This window comes from Zasmidium cellare (assembly GCF_010093935.1).
Source record: "Zasmidium cellare ATCC 36951 unplaced genomic scaffold M409scaffold_2, whole genome shotgun sequence".
Taxonomy (NCBI): domain Eukaryota; kingdom Fungi; phylum Ascomycota; class Dothideomycetes; order Mycosphaerellales; family Mycosphaerellaceae; genus Zasmidium; species Zasmidium cellare.
The window spans coordinates 371,713-395,828 of NW_022986946.1; the positions used below are offsets into that span (position 1 = coordinate 371,713).

General features: G+C 54.0%; 6 protein-coding genes across 6 annotated transcripts; 2 read left to right on the forward strand and 4 right to left on the reverse strand.

Annotated features, from left to right (window-relative positions):
- Nucleotides 1–1,566: 1,566 nt before the first annotated feature.
- On the reverse strand, nucleotides 1,567–2,148 carry M409DRAFT_16713 (uncharacterized protein; the record flags this gene model as incomplete). The annotated part of the gene is made up of 1 exon (XM_033803736.1): nucleotides 1,567–2,148. The coding sequence occupies one exon, from the start codon at nucleotides 2,146–2,148 to the stop codon at nucleotides 1,567–1,569; it is 582 nt and encodes a 193-aa protein (XP_033673637.1).
- Nucleotides 2,149–4,417: 2,269 nt separating this feature from the next.
- On the reverse strand, nucleotides 4,418–6,811 carry M409DRAFT_35362 (glycoside hydrolase family 3 protein; the record flags this gene model as incomplete). Its single annotated transcript, XM_033810382.1, has 3 exons — nucleotides 4,418–6,475; nucleotides 6,532–6,644; nucleotides 6,691–6,811. The coding sequence occupies 3 exons, from the start codon at nucleotides 6,809–6,811 to the stop codon at nucleotides 4,418–4,420; spliced, it is 2,292 nt and encodes a 763-aa protein (XP_033673638.1).
- A 617-nt stretch (nucleotides 6,812–7,428) lies between these two features.
- On the reverse strand, nucleotides 7,429–8,983 carry M409DRAFT_49285 (uncharacterized protein; the record flags this gene model as incomplete). The annotated part of the gene is made up of 4 exons (XM_033811196.1): nucleotides 7,429–7,665; nucleotides 8,064–8,111; nucleotides 8,141–8,370; nucleotides 8,407–8,983. 4 exons carry the CDS (start codon nucleotides 8,981–8,983, stop codon nucleotides 7,429–7,431), a joined length of 1,092 nt encoding a protein of 363 aa, XP_033673639.1.
- Nucleotides 8,984–10,917: 1,934 nt separating this feature from the next.
- M409DRAFT_49286 (uncharacterized protein) lies at nucleotides 10,918–12,577 on the forward strand (the record flags this gene model as incomplete). Its single annotated transcript, XM_033811197.1, has 4 exons — nucleotides 10,918–10,952; nucleotides 11,007–11,170; nucleotides 11,375–12,410; nucleotides 12,472–12,577. 4 exons carry the CDS (start codon nucleotides 10,918–10,920, stop codon nucleotides 12,575–12,577), a joined length of 1,341 nt encoding a protein of 446 aa, XP_033673640.1.
- A 4,295-nt stretch (nucleotides 12,578–16,872) lies between these two features.
- M409DRAFT_49287 (uncharacterized protein) lies at nucleotides 16,873–19,537 on the reverse strand (the record flags this gene model as incomplete). The annotated part of the gene is made up of 3 exons (XM_033811198.1): nucleotides 16,873–18,000; nucleotides 18,051–19,277; nucleotides 19,481–19,537. 3 exons carry the CDS (start codon nucleotides 19,535–19,537, stop codon nucleotides 16,873–16,875), a joined length of 2,412 nt encoding a protein of 803 aa, XP_033673641.1.
- A 1,547-nt stretch (nucleotides 19,538–21,084) lies between these two features.
- M409DRAFT_16718 (uncharacterized protein) lies at nucleotides 21,085–23,891 on the forward strand (the record flags this gene model as incomplete). Its single annotated transcript, XM_033803737.1, has 4 exons — nucleotides 21,085–21,221; nucleotides 21,272–21,779; nucleotides 21,834–23,105; nucleotides 23,166–23,891. 4 exons carry the CDS (start codon nucleotides 21,085–21,087, stop codon nucleotides 23,889–23,891), a joined length of 2,643 nt encoding a protein of 880 aa, XP_033673642.1.
- Nucleotides 23,892–24,116: the final 225 nt, after the last annotated feature.

The window sequence follows — 24,116 nt, forward strand, 5'->3', positions numbered from 1 at the left end:
TTCGCGGCTTCGGCGACGCGATCGTATGGATTCTCAAGCTGTTGGAGTCTCATAACTGCTTGTCCGTCCTCCACTGGGCTGTGGGCACCGTCCTGGATAGTGTCGCCGAACATGGTCGAGTAAGCCAGGCGCAGACTTGGTCGCCCGTTCGGCGCGAGATGGCTGTACATCTGCTGCGTGTCGACGAGCATGACGCCATTCGAAGCCTTGAGAGCATCCTTCTCGTGGAAGAAGCAAGTCTCGTCGTGGGTCTTGTCGTGCACAATGATTTCGCGACCGCTGACGAGCTTCTTGATCGCCTTCTCCGCCTCGCGAGCCGACAACGCTCCGTTCTTGAAAAGCAAGTCTGGCGCTTCGACCATGAAGTCTGGTCCAGGGTAGCTCTTCTGCACACCTGGCACGTTGTCGTATGCCAGATAGGCGTGGAAGACGACCTCTCCAGCCGTGTTGACGATGCCGATCCAGCCAATGCGATGCTCGAACTTCTTTCCGTGAGATCTGTAGTTCTGGAACTCGACATCGAGTCCCAGAGGCTCGCCAGCAGGAGCGCGATCCCACCGAATGGTCGTCTGCGTTCCGCGACACTTCCAGGGTATCTCCGTGATTGGGATCTTTGGTGGCTTGATTGCAGGTGTGAATAGTGTGTCAACGGCGGCCATCTCGATGGTGCCGTTGATGAGGCCGTCCAGCAGGTCCGCGCCTCGCTCATGTCGATGTTGTTGGATCTTGAACGAGGCATGGTCGCTTTGATCGCGTTGAGGGGAAGTTCCGAGCAGAGTTGTGTTGCTTGAGGCTGGAAAGCTGCAGTTGAAGAGTCAATGCCAAAAATTGGGTCGCTGTAAGGGTGTACTGAAGAGCGTTCGAGGCTGTGTAATGTCCAATCGGTCTGAGAGTTGAAACAGACGAGGAGGCGGACTATTTGAAGGCGCCTCTACAACGAGTGACGCTTAGTCCGCCTTTCACTCGATGACGACAATGTTGTTGCTGAGTATTCACGAACTCGGCAAGAGACGCTTGTGATTCAGGAATTGGAGACTCCATTCACCTCCAGAGACTCGCTTCCGAGTCTGCTCTAGGAGGCACGTGGTCATGTTCTACCAGGTTTTTGGCTTGCGAATTCGCCACACCTTTGACTGGTGCCTGCACCTGTTATCGATTCGACTTCTCTGGAACCCGCACGATGAGGCGTATAGTGCAACATGTTGGATTTGCGTCGCGACAAGTCTTGTACTGTCTAAGCTTCGCAAGCTTCTCGACGAGAAGGCTGCATCCAAGATAATAGAGTACGAAGTGTGAAGGAGCTGAGCGAGAAATGGAGATTAAGATCACAAGTTAGGTAGTTTCCAACAAAGGCAAGGCATCCTCTCAGCCTACCCCTTTGTTTCTTGAAGCTCAAACGCCGAAGAAAGACAAACTCACTAGCCAATACAACGATATTGATTTACAAGGCGAGACTCATCGAAGGTGTTACCGCTGTCTCATACTTCCTTCTATCGATATGTGAGTGCTTTGAGCAACTCACTGAGAAATCATACAACAAGGCGCTAAAACTATTAGGCTGTACCCTCACTTCACCATCTGCTTCTCCTCCCACTTCCGATCCAGCATACCAAGTTGTATGCAACCCCAGAACCTGCCTTCGTACCAAAAATGCTCCCTCCAGATTCCCTCTTCTTGGAACTCGAGCTTCCTGTACAGATTCAAGGCTTTCTGGTTGCGTTCGTGCACTCGAAGCATGACACGATGCATCCCATAAACTCGAAATGCCCATCCGAGTGACCATTGTATAGCTTCTGTCCCGTAGCCTTTGCCTTGGTAGTTGGGTACGATGTTGATGGAGACTCTGGTGTTCCTATGCATGGTCTGCATCTCTTCTGGCTTGGACAAGCCAATGTATCCAATCGGGTTATCTTTCTTAGCCTCCTCATGGTCCAGCGATTTGAGGTAGATTATCACGAATAGAATGTACTTGGACCGCACTCGAGTGGCGAACGCGTTCGTATCTTCGACAGATTGTGGTACCGGGTCATCCCAGTATGCTTGGCGAAAGGCATCTGCATTGGTGCGAATGGCGTGAAGAGTGTCAAAGTCATTCAGCGGCTCGTAGGCGCGGTAGCTTAGCTTGTCGGATTCAAACATAGACGACATGATGTCGAAAAGTTGTACTTCAGAGGGAAGAGTTCTTCGAAGGTCGATAAGACATTTCCTTTCAGAATTATAGCCTGAATCTAAAGGCCCAAAAAATTACGTGGCGATACGGCTCTTGGCCAGCCTCAAGTGAGATCATACCAGTTCAGGAGAATTTCGCGAAGGAATCAGACACAACTGGCAGCCGGACTGCCACTTTCAAACTTGTATACGAGACACACGAGTTAGTATGCTTACCTTCTTTCAACGGCGAACTCCTATTTGAAAGGACCTGGAAAGTGGGACTGATGGCAGCGGACACATTTCAGCAATAGCAAGTCTCTGGACGCGCTGATCTCTGGCGTGTCTGATTCCACCCTCCTCTTCGACTCCTGATCAAAACCCACTTTCCATCGCCGACCTACTTGCCATTGCTCAAGTTACCCTCCTTCAGCTTTGCCAGCTCCATAGTCGACTGCGCATCCTCCACGTTTGAATGCTTTCCCTTTCCGCCGCCCTGGATGTTATTGCCCAACAACGCCTTCACTAACGTAGCTAAACCTGGAGTTCCATCCACCTGCATGTATGAGAAGAAGATCTGAGTGTCGATCTCCCTGAGAGTGCCTGTGAATGGCTTCCCGTAACGGAAAGCGGAGATCTCTCCCATGCCACGGTGGATGACAACCGTACGGCCAGCGAAGATCTTCATGCAGTACTTCTCTACCACTTTGCCATTGACCGCGCGGATCCAATCATTCAAAAGCAGCTGTGATCTTATTGAATAGGGTATCGAAAAGGGGGTGACAGGGCCAGCCTCACCATATGCGCGAAAGCAAATCTAGAAAGCACAACAATCTGTCTCAAGCGTAGCCTGCTCCACAATTCTTTTCTACCCCTGATCGTAAAACTATTCGCATCGCCGCTCTATTTCAGGCTCAAAGCGAACAACTCGCGTGCAGTCTGCGCATCCTCGACTGGAGAATGATCTCCATCGCCTCCTCCCTGGACGATCTTGCCAAGGATCACCTTTGCGCACAAAGCAAGCTTCGGCTGCCCGTCGGACTGCAAGTATGCGAACAGCTTCTGCGTGTCAACAACCTCCTTAGCCACCTCAAACGCCTTCTCGTACTGGAATTCGAGTTTGTCCTGCGTGACGGCATGAAGGACGACGGTGCGGCTCTCGAAGAGCTTCTTAAGGTTCTTCTCTACTTCACTGGCGTTGACCGTGCTGTTGCGGTACTTCAAGTCATTCCAAGTGACCCCGTATTTCCGGGGAGGAAGTTTTCGCTTGGTGCCTGGCGGGTCTTCGTCTTCGTGACGTGCGAAGACGTTGTAGATGACTTTGCCGTTGGGCCCGACCACCGCGACCCAGGCCAGTTGAGGCTTGGTCTGGGTTGCTTTGCGCTTGTATTTCTCCTTGGACTTGCGTGCAGCGACAGCTGGCTTGGTTGGAACGGCTTTGACTTGGGCGGTCGTAGCCGTAGCGCCCTTTGCTGTGGTCTCTGGTCCTGGAACGGCGACGAATGTCTTGGCCATGGCGGTGGTATCGAAGATCTTGGCCTTTGGCTGCAGAAGAGCGGATTTGTCCTGAGAAGTCATGACGAGTATTTGAGAGTGGTGAGTTGATTCGTTGTTTGGGCGTTTGGTGATGGCGGACTTCGTGAAAAGTTTCGTCGAGGACGTCCGCAGTATGATGAGAGAAAGGAAGAAGCAGTAGGAAGAAGAACAGAAGTGTAGTTATAGAAGTCCCCGACCTCCTCCAGCGATCGACACCTCTTTCATCCTGTCGTAGGTGAATGGTTCTCCTCTTCACCTCCATTGCCATGTGATTAGGCGCTACTGTGCAGATCGTGAATGTCGCGGAGGGCTGACTAGCCGAGCATACGCTGGATTGAGTTGTCTTCACGGGCAGGACGAGCATCGACTGTTATGTTGTTACGCTCAGCAAGGAAGATGGCATGCGGGGACCTCTTTCACCACGCAGCCGGAGACGGAGTCGTGGGGATCTCGCTCTGTTCTCTTTTCATGTGTCTGGTTGGAGGCTGTATAGGTAATTCGTGGAAGTGTATAATAAGTAAGGGACAACGTGTAAGCTTGGGAAAGGGGGAAAGCCCAGTAACAGTCTTGACGAAAAGGGTTTTAGCAGAAGGCGTTTCTTTGTTCAGAACAAGACCGTTTATGCTGCTTCTTGACATACAAGAAAACAGCGGCAGCATGCTGGCTCCCGAGACAGCCAGCACTAATCGCAAAGCGATCATGCGTCTCTCTTCACTAAACAGCGCAAAGCGAATCACTGACGCTGCTCTGGCCAAGTCTCCAAGACCCTCTCCTCCCCAGTAATTTCGAAGGTGAAGTTAGCTTTGTCAGGGGTCGTATCAATGGCAATACGGTACGTCCCAGGATAGAAAATCCGTCGACCACCCTCATCCCAACGGCTCAGTGCTCCCAGGGTGAGTGGCATGCTCGCAATCTCAACAGTGCCTGGCTCAATGTCCTTCAGACGCTTGTAGGCAATCAACTGCTTGATAGGACGAGGCGCAGGTCCAAACTCGCCAGAGACAAAGGAGAGTGCAGAGTAGTCGGAGCACACATCGCCAGTATTAGAGACCGCAACTTGGATGTATCCAATGATACATGTGTCGATGTGTGTGATATCGCTGCAGCCACAGCTATCGACCACCTGGTTAACAGTGAGGCCTGTGAGACCCTTCGACCAAGCCTTGACGCTGAAGTTCGTGTAGTGGAGTCCATAGCCATATGGCAACACCGCCTCACCTGTGTACCACTTGTACGTTCGGCCGGGGCTATTTGCGTGTGCACGTAGGGCCATATCGGTCATTGGAATGTCTTCAGTGTAGCTGGCCGGATACTGTGTGACAGGTAGACGGCCTGCGGGTGCAACCTTGCCAAACAGAATGTCTGCAATGGCATTGCCACCATCCTGGCCTGGATATCCAGCCCACAATATGGCTCCAACGCTAGGATTGGAGAGGAAGGCACTATCGTCGAGCTGACCTCCTCCAGTCTGGACAAGCACAAAAGGCTTCTCCAAGTCGGCGAGAGCATTGATCAAGGCAGTCTGGGTAGTGTTCCAAGCAATGCTTGTGCGATCCAAGCCTTCGGCTTCGACGAGCTCATCCATCCCTCCGACGTAAATGATGACGTCGCTGGATTGGGCTGCCTTCAGAGCAGGAGCCGTGTTGTTGATATCTGTCACGAGTTGGACGTCCACCCCTTCGACTTGCAGGAGACCGTCGTACGGAGAGTGAAGGAACGGGGCGACTCCAGAGTAGCCTCCTTGCATTTGCTTCGTTGCATTTGCCCAGTCCCCTACAAGCGCAAGAGACAACTTCTCGTCCGAGTCCTTCCCTCTCAATGGCAAAGTGTGATTGACGTTCTTGAGAAGAGTCATACCGGCACTGGCAGCCCTGCGAGCTAAGCCTTGTGCTTTGTTGGTGTTCACGCCCGTCCAGTTGATAGAGCGGTATGGGTCCTGGGAAGGGGGGTCAAAATATCCGACTTTGATCATTGCTCCGTAAGCACGAGCAATTGCGCGGTCGATAGATTCCATGTCCACCAGTCCTTGACTAGTGGCATTTGGCAGGAACGTTGGATAGAACGCTCCACAGTCGTTGTCGGTACCTGCCTTGATTGCAGCAGCGGCAGTCTCTTCGGCGGTATCTGTGAAGTTGTGACCTTTGAAGACAGCATCTAGAGTGAAGCAGTCACCCGTTACGAAATGGTCAGAGGCGTTCCAACCCCAGTGCATCTTCAAAAGGGCCGTAAGGAGCCATTCATCGACACAGCTGGGAATCCCGTTCACAGCATTGTACGAGCACATGACGGATCCAGCTTGCATGTCACGGGCACATGCCTCGAAAGACGGCATGTAGTAATTGGCCAGGTCCTGCGTCGTGACTTTGGCGTCGAAAATGAAGCGGTTTGTGTCGTGCCAGTACTCCAGATCGTAGGCTCCGTAGTGCTTGCAAGTGGCAACCATCTTCTTCACTTCAGAAACGTCACTTGTTTCTAATCCTGACAGTAGAGCTCGGGTGTAGGATGAGACCCGGAATGGATCTTCTCCAGGGGTTTCTTTTCCTCTGCCCCAACGGGGATCTTTGAATGGATTGATGTTGGGCGTGAATACTCCAAGACCAGCATGTCCGCCGTTGCTAAAAGCTCTCATCTCGGTACTGATGGTCTCGGCGACTTCATGGATCAGGTCATCATCAAACGCTGCTGCCATGAGAATAGGTTGAGGGAAAGACGTTGCGTAGGAGTAGCTGCCATTGGGCTCGAAGATCACCCCAACGCTACTGGCGACTCCGTGAAGGCCTTCATTCCATAACTGCAGGCTGCAATTAGCTTGAGATCTCCCAGCTGGTGGTTCAGCAATTGACTTACCCAGAGAGGCGGCAAACCAAGGCGATCAATATTTGGCTGGTACGAAGACGTTGCATTGAACTTCTCTCCCGCGGTCATGGCATCGACCAGCGCGAAGGCTCGTTCATGAATGGCTATGCGACTTCAGTAACAATTTGAAGTACAATTGGTGATACATACGGAGAGACATGTTGCAGATCCCATTCTGGCTCAAGGGTTCGACTTCGCAGTTGGGCAACTCTCTGACTCGGCCGGAGACCACAGGAAGGATCGATTGCAGAGGAACCGCAAATGGAGGCATAGAACCTGGAGTTAACACGAGAGGAGCGCTAAGAGCCATTCTGGGCGGGGGGCTGAGCCAATTTGGATGAAGAAAAGGGACGAAGTGATGAAACGCCTCTGGTACCTACCTGCCACGTTCGACCCTTCCTACTTTATGTCAACCGCAAGAGCTGCTGGGCAGTGACACAATCTGATGTTGTACTCGCGCCAGACCCAGTCTTTGTGTCGCTCGATCGCGACGAGTGCGGAGAGCTTGCTCTAGACGAGTGCTGAAGTCCATACGCATTGTGAACATTCTCGGTGCATCAATGTCCGATAGGCATGTCGATACGCAGAGCACACTCAGCCTAAATGAGTCACGTCTTTGCTCCAGCGCGAAGATGCTAACGTCTTTCATGGCAGAGTGAGAAGTGTAGCTCAAATGCACCTCGTATCCTCGTCGTATGACTCCGCTTCGTAGCGGTATGCATATACGAGCTCCGGACCGGATACGAAGGAGGTCTGCTTCGACTTCACTTCTGCATCATACCGTTCACCATGTCCGCGCGCTGCGAGGCGATCTCATCTTTCGGGCCGCGTTCGAACGAGCGCAAACCATGTGATATCCTCTTTTCTCGAAACATCTCCCCTCCCTCTCTAGCTCTTGCAATACTGGCACGAAGTAGTCGATTGCTCAGTAGGCTGGTCTTGCTGGGAGCGACGCTCTGATGTGAACCCGTAGCCCCTGGTTGTGGTGACACTGTGGCGGTGGAGTGCAGGCTTAGGTGATGGCGGCTCCTGTATAGACAATAGGCTTGTGGAGCGCTTCTTGAACTTCTCCTTGATCTTCTCCTTGATCTTGTCGACTTGCTTCATCAACCACTTGGGCGCCATCTGGTTGTGATCAGTGAGAGCTTTCCTTCCTGCTGGACCGTCACTCACAGCTGCGATATTTTTGCTCTGATGTCTGGGACATCTTCACCTGGTAAACTTCCAGTGGCTGATGGTACTGTGTGGGTTGGATTCCGATATGTGGTGGAGTTCTCGTCCGCGCCTTGTGTGTGGTCTAAATATGTGTAAAGGTGTTTGCTGTACGAGACATAAGTGCTTCCAGGTGAAGTGAAGTTTGAGCTGGGTTTCAATGATCCTCCAAGTGAAGGAACCGACAGCATCATGAAGGCTGTCGAATGCTCCTGTGCCTCTGATGCTACTATCTCTCGAAAGCTAGCAACACCTTGCGTGGTCCAAGGCGTATCTCACAAGCTCCTCCGGTCTGATGCCAAAGTGCTTACCTTATCCTTTTTCCTACCTTCGAACGATCCCGCAGTCTCGTTCCATTTCTAGACCGGCCTCTATAGTAGCGATTTACCGATACATAGGGATGGCAGAAGTAGACAGAAAGTCTCGCTGTGTCTTCTTCACCAGGTGTCCAAGAGACACGTCTCACGAGGTCCTCAGTGCCGTTGCTATCGGTAGGAGCGAGTCGTTCATGGCCTTGTTGGTCGATATGGCACATCAACGTGAGGTGGGACGGCGGATCGTGCGGTGAGTAAGAGTCGAAAAGGATATCGTTCGGGTTACACTGGGCGCAAAGGGAGGCTAGGAAAAGGTTTAGCAACTTCTTTCAATACGTACCCGCTATCGCACCGCCATATCCCTCTGTCATCGTTGATGTCGACGTCTCCACGTCCTTTGAAATGTCGCGACTGAGGACGCTCGTCCACGCGCCTGGTGAGCGACGTAGTGGTTTCGATGGTGTCGTGGGAGCGCGGTAGCTCTGGTGGTCTGTCGTCGCTGGAGGCTGCGTCTTGCGCGCCCGCCTCGTCGTTAATAGCCACGACTCCTCAGGTGGATCATTTGTGTCCTGAGGTGCGAGTTGTTCGATGTGTGCTTGCCTTGAGCCTGTTCCGACAGCCCTGACTTCGGTGTAGAGGACACGAAGTCCACCGCCGGCAGCACCAACACCAGCATCAGTAGTTGGAGGCCGCTCGGTTGCACGAGAGCCACCACTCCGAGGACAAAATCCACATACAGCGCCTGCAGCAGCCAGTATGAGGCTCGTCGAGACCTTCATCCGCATGTATGTGCCCACTGCGAGCGAGCAGTCTGGGATGTTCAGGCAATCGAGTGCATCCTTGCAGCCGCAGCGGCGTGACTTCGCGGTGGCCCTCGCCGGCACCAGCTGACGCTGCGCTTTGAAGCACACAGCCATCTGTTTATCGATTGCTCTCGACAACAAAGGCCTGCAAAATTTTGTTCATCAATGGCGATTGATCTTCAGGTACTTACAATGCTCCTGAGTGATTCAGAAAAATTTTAGGATCGTTGGTGGTTGCTCTAGATCGATCCGTGGCAGAGTGGTGTCCGACCAGCGGCGGGCTTGCGAAGGCCCAACTGGGCCGCTGACCAGCCCTTCGACTGCGCAACGCGATTAAGACGTGCAAACACCACGCGGTCAGTGGAGAATCCCCTTCACATACCGCTCGAGCTATTTTGCAGATACTGACCTTTATAACACTCCCGAGGTGGCCATTCGAAGTCCAAGATCGATTGCGGGTCAGCGAAGCCCATCCCCCATCCTCCTCGACTCTCAGAGTCCGCCAACGTGCTCCAACGATCCCGCGAGCGAAATCAGCAGTAATTCAGCAAGGTAGAGGCGCGCGCGGAGAGAGATGCAAGAGCCAGGAAGCCATTACGTCTCGTCGGAGCAAAAGAAGGATCAGAGTAAGGAAAAGGCGGAAAACACCAATCTCAGGGGCTGGCAAGCCATTTGTGGAAGAACCAGACAATGTTATCGGTGCCGCGACCAGAGTGAGCCTTACCAGGGCAGGATAAGATGCAGAAATTGGACTGGAAGATGGACACGGCGCGCAAGACGAGTTTGACCGCCATCTGGCAATGCAAAGACACGTGGCTGGGATGCTTTGAAGGGAGGCCTCAGCTGTAGGAACAACAGCCTCAGGGAGGGATAAAATGTCAGGAGAATCTCCCGGGAAGCATGCAGTAGCAAGGTTGCCGCCAGGAATGGCCTCGTAGAGAAGTAGCGGAATAGCCTACGTTACTTCAACTTCCCCTGAAGACTCAGCGTCCTACCTTCTGCCGCCTTTTCAGGGGCATCCAGGGGCTATGCAGCGTTCTGACGAAACTGCATTTTCGCCTCTTGAGAGCTGGTGAGAGGGACCAAAGCGCTCAACGGTGGGCACGACGGAGACGACAACCAGCCCCTGAGCCCAGTCCACGAGGCCTTGAAGCTGCAAAAAGCAGTCTTTGAGATCGGGGGATGTTCGCCGTAGATCAAGCAGACTGCGATCCATCTGAACGTCTTCGTTTCATGTCTCTCGCTTCTTGCAATGGACTTGCTGAGATTCCAAGGTCGAAGAGCTCGCTGTTGCCGAAACCTCAGAACGAAAAAGAGTTGCTGAGGCAAAACTCAAGGGTAGGAACATCACAGCAAAAAGATAGGAGCGCCATCATATCGCCTACCGAACGACCGTGACGCTCCCAAAACTTGAGTAAATCGTTTCAAAAGTGCAAAAGAGTTCACATCCAGACAAGCTGGATGCTACATCTCTGCCCTACGTAGAAGATATGTCAGTATTCGAACTCAATAAGCTTTTTTTTTTTTGGCGGCGACGGCGGGCTTTTGGCATATGGCGTTTTGGCATATGGCGTTTTCCGATTGAGCTAAACCTGCGATTTGTTAGTAACGAGGGATTCAAAGAACTCAGCAACTATAATGCTTCATTCCTCGCTGTCGGCCTTAGCGAAAAAAAAAACGCTTGAAAGGCAAAAGAGTTCACACCCAGTTGCCTGGGTGCCACATCTCTGCCCTATAGAAATGTTAGCATTCGAACAGAGGGCTTTTTGGCGATGGCGACGGCTGGCTTTTTGGCATTTGGCAGTTTCCGACTGAGCTATACCTGCGAATCAGTTAGTAACGAGGGATGCAAGGAACTCAGCCAATATGACACTTCATTCCTGGCAGTAGGACTTGGCGAAAAAAAACATTTCAAAGGGCAAAAGAGTTCGCACCCGGTTTCCCGAATGTTACATCTCTGCCCTACGTAGAATGTTAGTAAATCGTACACAAGTTTCTAACTCGGATATTTTTTTTGGCGGCGGCTTGGCTTGGCTGTGGCATTTGGCATGGCGTTTCCGACTGAGCTATTCCTGCGATTAATGTTAGTACATGGGATGCAGATAACTCCGGAACTATAACACTTAAGATCTGGCAGCGGGCCTCCTGGACTTAGGAACTTCGTTTCCCCTGCACGGCGAGATCTCTTGCCACAGGCCAAGTCTGGACACCGGAGCAATTGGAGACTCGAGAGACATGTCTATGCACCTCCAGCATCAGGTTTTGGAGACTTGGTAGTCGTTGTGGCGCGTGGTATCCGTGGTAGGGCTTGTTGGTGAGCTTTACAGCCAACTCAAGGTACGCCGGCCGGAGGTGGTGCGGGAGCTCGATCGATACCTCTTGCCATTGAGCAGCACCACGCCAAATAACAACGCGAGCAGGGCAGCAATCACTCGCGCTTGTCCTTTGTCGAGCCATTACAACCTCCGTGATACCCAGCGACCTTCAAGTGAGGTGTACGAGCAGCGCCTCAGACCGGCGGAGCGCCAGACAGAAAGCTATGCGACCGCACTGGTCCTCTCTGGCAGAGCCACGACGACCACGGCACCGCCAGCACTCAAACGTCCTCAGACTGCCTTACGATTGACGAGAACGACGCCAAAGCCTTCAAGACATCGACCATCAATCGATCGCGAGGCAGCGAGCACACCTCGGCGGCCAGTAGCGACGACACCACCACCAGACCGCCCACCAGATCGCCCCATCGAGCAGCATCTGCCGGCGACCAGGATTTCCTATCATCGCCAGACTTCATCGCAAAGTTTACGAGAGAGAGACCGGGTTTCTTCGCAGCCAAGAGCCTGAGAACCACACCATCGAGCCATCATCGAGCATCGGACAGCGAGGACGATACCATCACGACAGAGCGCCGACCGTTACTCCTTTTGCGAGCACCCATCAAGCAACGTCAACACGCAAAGGAGCCAGTGCAACAAGAGGAGGACTCCTTCCTGGCCAGCGCGAGATCAAGAGGCCAAGACAGCCCAACATCACCACCACACTCGATCTCCGCAGAAGGGTCGATCAGAAGGGCAAGATATATCCAGCCTGCAGCAAGCACACAGCCAGCAAAGATGGGGTGGATCTGCTGCCGGTGCTCAACGGCCAACACCACTGCCGCCTTCACCTGCAAGCGCTGTCGACACCAAGGCGATTGCTGCTTCGACTGTTACAGCTACAGTCGCGAGAGGAGCGCCCAGCAGGCGCAAGAGATAGGGGGCAAACGCCACCCGAAAGAGAGCCCAGGACGCTTGGTGGAGAACAGCAGCCCAAGGCAGGAGGTGGCCGACAACACCGGCGTTATGAAACCACGAGCTGGACATCCTCTCCCAGACCATCCCCAGCTCCTTCATATGTCGGAGAAGGCTGATTGTTTGCTTGTTGGTGTGGACGCAGACCATGGCAGCGAGATAGAGAAGAGCAAGAGTATATCGCAAGGTTATGGATACTCTGTCATGATAGCTCGCATGCCCACATCCTTTCATTTCTCCAGACTGCAGAGGTGAGCACTCCTTGAAACAATCCAGGCATCTGTCATCCAAGTACATGAAAATGCCTTTCAGCCTTGGTCCGCAGAGGATTCCGGAGAAGTGTCGAGATGCCACAGACAACGCCAGAGCTTCCCATTTCATCGACTCGGCGCTCTTGGACTGCAAGGATGTTGTCTAGCTGCTCGTATACGTTCCTGATGCGCCGAGACGCACAAGAACCGGTATTATCGATCTCAAATACGGCGCACCAGCCTCAGTATGCTCCAGTCCCTTGACGACAGCTACTCTGACGAGCAGTCACGGGTAATCGCAGTCCTAATACAGCATGACGGTCTGCCAAATCATCCAAGAGATCCACGGATTCGAGCAAGTCCAAAGTCCAGTCCACTCCCGAGACACGCTGAAAGCTGTATCGTTTCCGAAGTAAGAGCCATACCAGAAGCATCATAACATTCTAGCATATCCTGTGTCGCGAAGAGAAGGATCTGACGGCTCTCACGACGGAAACAGGAGTGCCTCAACCTTGGCAAAGTCAAATTCTGGAGCCGAGGTCTTGCCCGTACGAACAATGCCAGAGTTCCATGCATGGCATCGAGAGGTTGAAGACTGAGAAGACCGAGCAAGCAGTTGACAGCATCAGCCTCAGCCTCGTCGCTCTGTCTTCAATGGCTCATTGTCCGTCCAATATGCAAGGCTTCACGGTTTTGCAGCTGGAGTCTGAGGACGTCGGGTTTCTGTCCGAAGCACCGAGTATTCAACAAGACTCAACATCTTCCAAGGAAGAGACGTTCAGCTACAGGCCACAGACATAATACTCGTTCGACAAGCAGTCGGCGATGCGTGAGAAGTAAATCCGATTGGTTTGGGCTTCGGACTCCAGCAAGTTCTCGTTGTCAACTGCTGCCCGGGAGACCAATACATAGTCGACAACCGGTCTTTTCCGATGGGTTGCGATTCTCAGCCCTTCCTAGTCCTCATGGGATATCCGCTATAAGCTTCACTGAAACCCTCATTCAAGACCTCAGTTCAGATGCTTCCGTGCAGACGGATATCACATGCTTCTCGTATCCTCGGAGATCGTGGTCCGCCAGAGCATCATTGCCAAGTTCTTGAATTCACAAGGCCCGGACTTGAGGTCTGTTCCTCTGTGGGTCGTTCGGTCGAGATTTGATGGTCTAGTCAACAGCTCGCAATATCGAGTAGACTGTCCGAGCGGTAGACAGGGGCCAAGGCGTGAGGAACTTTGTCTTTGTCATCGCCTGGCGAACATCGTCTGTGAGAATATCAATCCAAGGTCCTGTTGCTCCATGATCATATCGAGGCCCTGGCCATCAGCAAAGGAAGACATTCGCTTTGTCCTCTCCCTGGACTCGCTCCTCTGCCATTGAGCTTGAACGGGCTCTGAGCTGCGTGGATTTGTTGGCTTGGCGAGATTGTTCATCCTTCGGTCTGAAGATTCCGAGCGTCGAACTTCGAGCCCTGGCGTATTCCCGATGCATGCGCTGCTCTTTGATAAACGGCATGTGTTCACACCGGTCTGGACGGTGATGCTGCCGTCGTGCGGCCATTTCATGCTCGTTGCCGAACTCTGCTCTCGCATGCAAAGTGCAGACGGCCGACTGGAGATGTGCGAGTGGGAGTGCCTTTCCTGAGCAAGATCTGATACGCTCCCTGCGGTCTGTGCATGACACGCACGCCATTACTATTCGTCCAAGGTCTTTTCCGATGCTCTTGCTCGCCGTTGAGTTGTGCGGAACGGATCAGGCGTCCCACCGTGGCCAGCAGTCCAATCCAGTCGTGGCTACTCACGGTGCGCTGCATGGTGGGCGGATACTCGCAGGTGGCCGGCGTCGCAATGATGCTGGCTCGGCAGACCGCCGGTGGCCACGATGTCGATGATGGGGAGTATGTTATCCTTGTCGCGAATGCCAATATCCTCTCCGCCGTCGACTAAGGCCTGTCATTGCGCGATAAAGGCATGAAGGTGGTTCTGCGGCTATGTGGTGTTGTTCAGGCCGATGCAGCTGGCCGGCTTCTTCTTGCCCTCCCCTCCTCTTGGCTGTCTGTGTGCGGCCAGGGAATGCTGTTATGGCTTTGAGAAGGTGGTGTTGGTATTCTCGATGCTCGAAAGCATGGCCGTCAACGCAATAGACATGCGCACGATGCTGTTGTGTCGTGTGGACGGAGGAGGTGGTCGCGGCGTCAGGCGTGGTCGTCGGCTTCGCTGGTGATCAGAGGCTAGCGTGCCCATCAAGGCCGCGCAATGGGTCGACTGCTCATGTCATGGCGACGATGATGATCTGGTTATCGATATCATGCTCTGCAATCGCCTCGTCAAGGTGTTGTTGTCACCATGGAGGCGGGCAAGGGGTGGAGGTCTGCAATCGCAAAGCCGGAAGCCAGAGACTCCCACCAGCCTTTGTGGCAGGCCAGCACATGCCAGATGAGTCTCGTGATAGTCTCAAGGTCCTTCACTTTGACGTTCAGTTCTCCATTGCCGCTGAGACGTTGGCAAGTCGTGGTGGACCACGGCGGTCGCAAAGCCAGAGGCCAGAGACTTCCGCAGCCACCACCACCTGGCCTCGCAGGAGGCCAGCACATGCTTGAGCAACGTCTTTAGCGAGACTTGGGTGAGGATGATGATGTCCTCAATGTCCTCAAGCTCGTTGCTCGAGCCTCGTGTTGCCGTTGAGACATGAACAAGGCGTGGTGGACATCTGCCGTCGGAGAAGCCCAAGCCTGCTCTGCCTCAAGGCATTGCAGAAGGCGACCACGGGATTTTGCGACCGCCAAAGTCCACGACGCCTCGCCAGCGACTCAACGGCAATAGAAGGCTCGGACAGAGAGTCTGAGGACCTTGAGGACATCATAATGCTCATTTGAGCAACCATGAAGGCGTTGAAGAACCTCCGCTGCCTCCAGGCGCTGCGCCAGGCCACGAAGTGCCTCCGCCACACCTCCAGCGATGCTCAGACGAGTGTATGATGTCCTCAACGTCCTCCAACTGTTCCTCCGAGCCTCCTGTTGCTGTCGAACGCATGGGGTGGTGTGTGGGCGATAGAGGAGCGGCGAGCGATTCGGCGCGGCGTTGGGCTGCGGAGCCTCTTACGCTTCTGCTACGGTCAAACGACTCCGTAACACATCTCAGAGTCACCAGAGCATCAGCAAGACACTGCTCACTGCCCTCGAGAATGGTTGTCGCTGTTGTGAAACTATGAGACCGAATCCTCGAGTCCGAAGCCCTCCAGCTTCGCGACGCTCCCAGCCCAGCTTCAGCCCCAAGAACACCACAACGACTCTAACAACACTACAACACGACTCTAAGCACCTAACCACCCTCCTCAACACCCTCAAACACTCCCCAACCCTCCCCGTCACCTCTAAACAATGTTTCAAGGCCCCTATGGCCTTTCAGGCTTCCCAACGCACGAGCCCACTCCCAGGACTCCCCCGCGGCTTCTCAGCAAGAGGTGAGGTCGATTTAAGCTGTGCAGATCTGTGGCGGTGCTGCAGGGTAAGGTGCATAAGCGTCGAGATCCTTCCCGAGCCAATCAGCCCGGTGCAGGGTGAGAGCTGCAAGGCTCCGCAACGACGTCTGGAAGGCTGCGGACGATGAGATGCGTGAGGGGATGATGAGGGAGCCGTGGGTGGGAGGTAGAATGGGAAGTCTACCGGAGAGAGAGAGCAGAGCGGATGAGGAGGGAGGAGGAGAGCAAGCTAGTCAGCGGTATTACAGTGCTCGAGAATGCACGCTGAGGAAGTCATGATCGTGATCTGTTGAGTCCATCACGCGGGCTGGTCTGCGGCATTATGTATCCGTCTACCACCTCTTCCGTCGGCGACGCATGCAACAGTCATCGCTACCAAAGATCCATGGGCAAGACCGAGTCGTATGCTTCCAGCCCTGGCCCTCAAATTGATGACCTTCTCGAAGAAAATCGCTCGACGTGACATGACCGGCACCAATGACTCGTCTGCGATTAGTAGTTGTTCCGAGAATGCCATCATAGGATCCATCACTGCCACAACACCCCATTATAGGAAATTCAATCCTACTTTGGTCTCCATGCATGTGCTCTCTACCATGGGACACTCGAAGGATACTCGAGACTCAAGATTCCGATTTGTATGGATATGTAATGGAGCTAGGGTTCCTCCACTATGTCGGTAACTTCGAGTACAAGCAACTGGAGCCGAGCATTCGATCATTATAGACCCAATTTGGGCACTATCGTCAGCTCGAGACCGAGTAGTTGGGACGAAGTTAAACCCAAGCATGAGACTTTACTTGATGGGACGGGGTAAGCTTATGATGTATGTATGAACGCAAGACTACCGAACTAAAAGCAAACTCAATGTAACATGATAGACACCCTCTCGCCATGATATCTCAGCCACTTCACTATTGATCAAGGCAAGTCCCACGAAGTAAAAGCCAAGAGGCCATCACGACCCCCAACTCAACCGATCCCCCTAAGACCGATCTCTCTTCGTGAAGCCCCCCAGCCGATCTCTGAAATCCCCAAAATGCGTACTCGGCTTCTTGCTCACATCCTCCCTGCTGCCCGAGAAATCCGGTAGAATCGACATCCGCTCTCTACGCGGAGCCGGCTCTGGTGGTGCCGTAAATACCTTCTCGAGGAGCTCGGCGCCTTTGATCTTGTCGACTTGGCCGAAGCGGGTGTGAGATTTGGAGGAGTCGAAGAATTCTTCGCCTTTGCCTTCGGCGGCTAGGCCCATCAGGTCTGTGGTTTGGCGGAGGGGCGTGAGGCTGTCGATGAGGCCGGGTGCTTCGGGGAGGGCTTCGACGTAGCTGATGAGGTCGTCGATGTCGATTCTGTAGGCAGCTACGGCTTGTGGTGAGATGCGGCGGACGCCTGGGTCGAGTGGGAGAGATAGCAGGGCTTCGCCGACGTGGGTGAGAGCTTCGAAGTAGATGCGCTCTTTCATCTGTTCTGGCAAGCCCAGAAGCACCATGTTCATGGTGTTGGAGAGATACCGTGTCAGTTCTTGAATGTAAGGACTGGCGCTGTCCGGGATGTAATTGCTGAGCCAGTCGTACTCGGCAGTCTCGATAAGATCGTCGATCTTGCTGTTGACGAGCTCGAAAATGCGTGTTTCTGCCCGCTTCTTTGCCGCATTGAACTGACTTGTTGCATTCAGCTTGACCGGGCCTGCGGCACTGCTGCTGGATCGAGCTTCAACGAGCAAGTCTTCGAGATCATTGCACGCATCCTCGAAGTGATTGAGGTTGGTGAGGATCTGCACGATCTGTCCAGGATATTGAGACGAAAGTCGATCAACAAGGCTCTTGCAGACTTTGTCCACGAGCAGCTCATCCAGACTCTCCTTCAAGGTCTTGTCGATCACGGTCGTATGGCGGAAGTGATCATCAGAGAAAAGGTAGATCTGGTTCAAAAAGTTGCGAATGTCGATGCACACCAAGGGATACATCTGGCTGAAGGGCAAAACGCAAGGGTATTGGATGTCCTCGGGTCGTTCTTGTCCAGCTGGAGGTGTATACCACGAGACCGAAATAACTTTAGTATATTCTTCTGCGTTGTTGATGGGCATGGGCATGTAGTCGTCCGTGGAAACTATCTGAATCGAGATGTCAGTGCTGTTTGTTTAGATAGTCGCGGTTGACGTACCTCTTGGAAGTCGTCGCTGAACCTCTTTTTCAGCAAAGAGCTATACTTGTCGAACAGCGTGAGTAGCAGGCTGTCAAGACTACTGACAGGGTAGCCCCAGCTGTCCATGGTTTGAATGAACAAGGCGATCACGCCCTTGATCTTGAGGAGATTCTCGTCGTTGTCGACATTGTGCAGAGCACTGCTGATCAGCGAGACCACCGATTGGCACATACTGTCCCACAGCTCATCGACGTCGCTCTGAGCACGGAAGTTCTCCGTCTTCTGCATCGTTGCCTTTTCCACAATGGCAAACCCGGCAGCACCCTCGAGTAAGCTGCTAAGGCTGCTGCTCTCCTCGTCCAAAAGATTGATGGCCTGCGGTATGAGTAAGTCCTTCTGTCGTCTACGTGTAGCGGCGTAGTCGGCTCTGAACTTCTCGGTCTCGCCAAGAGCGTTGTGGATGTGAAGGCATTCAAACAACGGAGAGAAGTCGACTTGCACCTCTTCGTTATTGAGGACATCGAACTCCTCAGGCTCATCAGCGACAAGCTCCACTGCTGAGTTGAGTTTGAAAGATCCAAGATACTCGTCCTTCTCACCACGCTCCTTTTGCCGTGTACGTCGCATCTCAGTGTGGTAGAAAGCGACCTCGCCAAGGAACTGTGAGGTCTCTCGAATCCTATACAGCCAGGTGTTGAGGTCCATCATGACTGCATCGGCAATCAGGCGCTGTGTGGCTGGCACCGAACGCTCGATCATCTCCGCAATCTTGTATCTTGTCACCTCTCGTAGATGCACATTCTGTAGCTCATCCAAAGCTCGGAGAGCCGCATAATGGTTCTTTTTGCCAAGCAGGTCATGAACTTGATTGGCAAGACGCAACACCTCGAGACAGTCCTTCAACGCTTGAGTTGCTTCGTCAATGTTCTGGCGCACACCTCGAGACTCCACAAGAGCCTTCTTCTGCTCGGCGATTTTCTCGGTGCTGGCCTGAATGCTGCGACTGAGTTCCATGATCTCCGACGTCAAGTTCACAGTGCCTTCTCGAACGGACTGTAGCTGATTGACGCTGTTGATGAACTCTTGATGATTTGAGTTGCATATTGTCTCAATCTGCGCCTCTCGATCTGCCGATACATGGTTGAGGGCATGTATGAGTGGCGTGACCTGGGTCTGTGTCTCGGCGTTCTTCAGCAAGGGAATCAACTGGTCGAGATAGTCAGACTCAGATGAGGAGAGTATTATCTAAGAAGGCAAGAGTTAGCTGTATGTGGTCAAATCGGTGATCGAATCACTCGCGGCTTGCGTTGCCCATTTGCAGTCTTCAAGGGTTCTCAGTTGAAAAGATTCGTCTGATATCATCTTGCGGGCAGAAGTGACTCCACAAGTGAGACGTAGATATTGCTTTCTTGCTTTGCCTTGATCTCTGGTATGGAAAAGTCACATACCTGCTGAACAGCTCCCGTCAGGTCATCATACTGATCGCCAGCTACAAGGCCCGGCATGACGCTCGACCCGTGCCTTCCTGAAGCAAAAGCGCACACGTGACGGCTCGAGTATATGAAGACAGCTGGAGCTTCGCTTCGCTGCAGGACTCTTGAAGACAAACAAACGTCTTCTCAGCAATACTTGCTCGTCGACTGAAGACAACACAAGACCTCAAGACACACTCTTCTTGAGATGTCAAGAAGTCAACCGATGGCCAGGGATGAAAAGAATCACGGATATTGATTTCCTGTCAAAGGGGCAGGTCTCGGGCGCAAGACACCGCTTCGAGATCGAGACAGAGCCTTTCGGAAGGGTTCAGCGTCGAAACAACGATGCCTACGTTGATATCAGCTCAAGAACCTCGACATTAAGGGACCAAAACAAGGGGTGCCTTCATTGGGGCAGGCAGAAAGAAAAGTGGCATACACGTACGACAAAGACTGCCCGCGAGGCGGCGATCCACGGAACCAGTCAAGAAGCAAAATTGCGGACTTGCGTTTGTGACGAGGGTCTGCTTATTCAATTAGAATATCGACAATTCGGATGCGGATAATGAAGATGAGGTCGCGTCTCCCAGCCGGCTTTGGCGCCTCCCGTCAGCGGAGGTGTGGTGGTGTGGCGTTCACTGCGGCTGAGCTCCACCGCTGCCGCCGCTAATGCAAGCCCGATCGCGCTAGCCAGGGCGTCGGGTTGGAGTGATCCAAGCTCCTCTATCAAAATTGGCTCGAGTGCCATTACACTGAGGAAGGTACGGTGGAGGGTCTTGCACGCCAAATGCAGCACGCCCAACAAATGGCAGTGCCATGCATCAAGAAAAAAGCAGACCTGCACCAATATGGGGCTCTAAATAATCATCAAGAACGTTGCTTTCAGGCCGTGGCCTCATGCGGCAGGTTTTGGGAGCGTTGACGTCCTTGGATGCTGCCAAAATCGCGACGAGGGACTACTCTGCCAAGCCCAGGTCCTGGAGGACGACCGCGAGGGCGACGACTACGTTACTCGACTCTCAGAGCAGCTACAGACTCGCGGAAGATTGGCGGAGCCACAGACGAGGATATCCATTCACCGGCACCGTATATCACGCCCGGCCAAAAGAACGATGCGGTCGATTGAAGGACACGGCGAGCTTGTCATCGGCTTCCCGCACATGCCATTGGCAGGCAGTGAAAGTGGGTCCTTGACCGCGTGCCTGGCAACGGGCAGCCAGTCAGAGGCATTCGCTTGCTGAGCATGCTTTCGTCTGATCCTGCCACTCTTTCCACGGCCTCCTCCTCTTCTCTCCTCTTCGCTACCAAGACATCCACCCACTCTCGCACACAGCTTGAATTTCTCGCCTTCGAGCTCGCTCCCTCCATTCTTCTTCTTCTACCCTCGCAGCCTTCCTTTGAGCATTCAGACACGCTCTCATCACTCCTTCATCCTCCTCACCCTCTTGGCCAGCAGCTTTTGAACCTGCGTTGGTCGCATCAACCACCCACCAGCACGCTCCCTTCAGCTTCCACAGCAACGAAGCAGCTCATTCATTGCACCAACCGTTCACCGCAACAGAACAAGTCTCAGCAAGATGGGAGACATCGACAACACCCCAACTGCCGCCAGCAAGGGCAAGTCTCGCAACCGCGATGACTCTCACGACTCGCCAGCTACTGAAGTTGGCGGCGTGACCGTGAGCCTCGGAGCCATGAGCCTCACCAACTCCAGGTAAGTGTGCAACCCAGTAACAGCAGCGAGCTCAACTGACACCACTCCAGCACCGAGCAGCAAGGCAGCTCGTCCACCCAGGCGCAAGCCAGCTCATCCACCCAGACGCAAGCCAGCTCGTCCACCCAAGCCCAGGCCAGCTCGTCCACCCAGAAGCCAGTCTGGGCCGGCCCCAAGCCAGAGCAGTCGCCCATGGACAGGAACATCTTCGGTGGCCAGTACATGAATGCTGCTGCCAACACCTTCTGCCCATCGGCCTTCCACCCATCCACCTTCCAACCATCCGCCTTCCACCCATCCGCCTTCAACCCAACCGCGAGCGCGGGCCACGTCATGCCAGAGGCTACCTTCCTCCAGCAGCAGGCGGACCAGCCGCTCATCGTCCGCTCCACTCCAGTTGGGGCTGGCAAGGGCAAGGAGCCTGTCACCAACGATGGCAATGGCAACATGCCTGCCTTCACCACCGACGCGAGCAGCCAAGACTATCGACCACGTCACTTCGTTAAGATCGACAACGTGGCTCTCGACGCTCTTCAGCTGGTCCATCTCTCAGGCAACGTCAGACATCCTCTCCGACAATAAGACTCGTACAGATCACTGACGCTCTCCCAGATCCTCCAGACCGAGACTGCCGACTCAGAGGTCCACCCAGGCAAGACGTGCGTCTACATCTGCTTCGACGACCTGCGCGATGCTTGCAAGACTGCTGAGCGGGCTTCCGCGACTGTGCCCACTTGGGACGTCCAGTTCCTTCCCGACAGTCTGTTCAAGGATCGTACCGGCCTTGTCACCACCGCGTACCACGACGGCACCTCCAAGTACGACGGCCAAGTCCTGTTCGTTGCCAAGATCAATCGTCAGCATAACGGCGAGCGACTTGCCCAAGAGTACGTTCCCGGCATTGTCCAAGAGCTAGCTGCTAGCTTTGGAGATGTCATCAACATGCAACCCTATCCGCACAGAGCTGGACAAGGCTTCCGCGTCGAGTACTGGGCCATCACCGCTGCGAAGGAAGCTGTGGCTCACTTGAGCGAGGGCAAGAACATCCCGCACTTCCGCGATGGCTGGGACGTCTCGGCACAATCGTTCGCTGAGGTCCTTGTCGCTGCATCTCGCGATGCCCCCGAAATCATCATGAGCCCAACTGGCCGCACCGCGTGGAGCTTCGACCCTCAGGGCAACATGGTGGTCGAGAAGCCCATGCTCACCGTCCCCAAGGCCAACCCGGCCATGACTGCGACTACCACCGACGTGGTCCCATGGTCACCAGCTCGTCCTCGAGGACAGTGGACCTCCCTGCCCATGCCACAGACACAGCAAGTATTCGACCCATCCTTGATGGCGCGTAGCACCTCCCACCCAGTGGGAAACCACGTCACTCGTGGCTCCGGCATCGCAGGAGAGCCCAGAGACAATCAAGAAGTGAGCGTTGCACGAATTAGCAACGGACAAGACGTCCGTACTACGGTCATGATTCGCAACGTGCCTAACGAGTGGACTTGCGAAGACATGAAGACCGCGGTCGACGCCGTCAGCTTCGGCAAGTACGATTTCGCCTACTTGCGCATCGATTTCGAGCGCAACCTGAACGTCGGCTATGGCTTCGTCAACTTCATCGACGCAGAGTCGATCATTCCATTCCTGCAGCATTACCACAGCCGGGATTGGAACCAGCACACCGGCCTGCCAGGACGTCGTCTCGGCCAGGTCTCGTACGCCACCATCCAAGGCTACGACTGCCTGATCGAGAAATTCCGGAACTCCGCTATCATGGACGAATGCCCTGGCTACCGTCCCAAGATCTTCTATACGTTCCTCGATGCCAAGACCGACGACCTCGTCGGCACCGAGAAGGACTTTCCCAAGCCCAACAACGCCAGCAAGGTACGTGTCGGATCGCGTGTGACACGCCCAAATATCATCGCTGACTTTCCTCTCTTGCAGCACAAGCGATCTGCCGAGAATGCTGGCCAGATTGGGCTCTTCCAGCCGAACTCTCGGGGTGGTGATCGTGTCCGCGGCGGTGATCGGGCTCGTCGGTCTCAGTACGACAGAGGCACCACCCGCCAGATGGCCGAGGATGCTTCCTACTATTACGCTCACGCCGCCGGTCCTGCCTATGGTGGTATGGCGCCCATCGGCACGCCGGCCATGGCGCCTGGAATGTACCCTCATCATGCCGGCTACCCACAAATGGGCCAGCAGTTCTACAACGGCTTTCCCCCAGTTGACCCCATGGGCGCCAACATGATCCAGTACCAAGGCCAATACCAGCATTACCAGTACCCGGGTAACTTTGCTGGTGCTCCACACGGCTATCCTGGCGGCAATACAGGCTTCGTGCCGTTCACCGGTCCAGGCCAAGCTGCCCCAGGCTACGGTCAAGCTGCTCATGGCTACGGCTATGGCTACAACACCAACAACCGTGCTTCCCAGCTTCGCACGCTCACCAACGGCCGCCTTGCGACTCGTCCTCGTGGCAACGTCACTGTGGCTGATCCCTCCCGCTACGACCCAGCTCCAGGCGTTCCACGCAGCATCGTCGCCAACCAGGGCGAGTTCCCGCCCGTCGACCAGTACGCACTTCAGCAGTACTATGCCGCCAACGCTGGCTATGCTGGAGTCCAGGCTCCTGCCAACGGCAACCACTACCAGTACTCTCAGTACTAAGCAACACCGTTGACGTTGATTGGAAAACACAAGATGTTCCAACTGGATGTCATGGTCGCCGCTTGGTGTGAAGGGTAGAAGGATGACTGGATGGTTCGAAGGTCTTGCTGGAGACGTCTGGTCGTTCGTGCAACATCTTCATGCTTGCTTCTTTCATGTTATTGCTCGACTGGCGATTGTTTTCTCTGCTCAGATGACAGGGTTCGAGACTGATGGCCGTCTTTT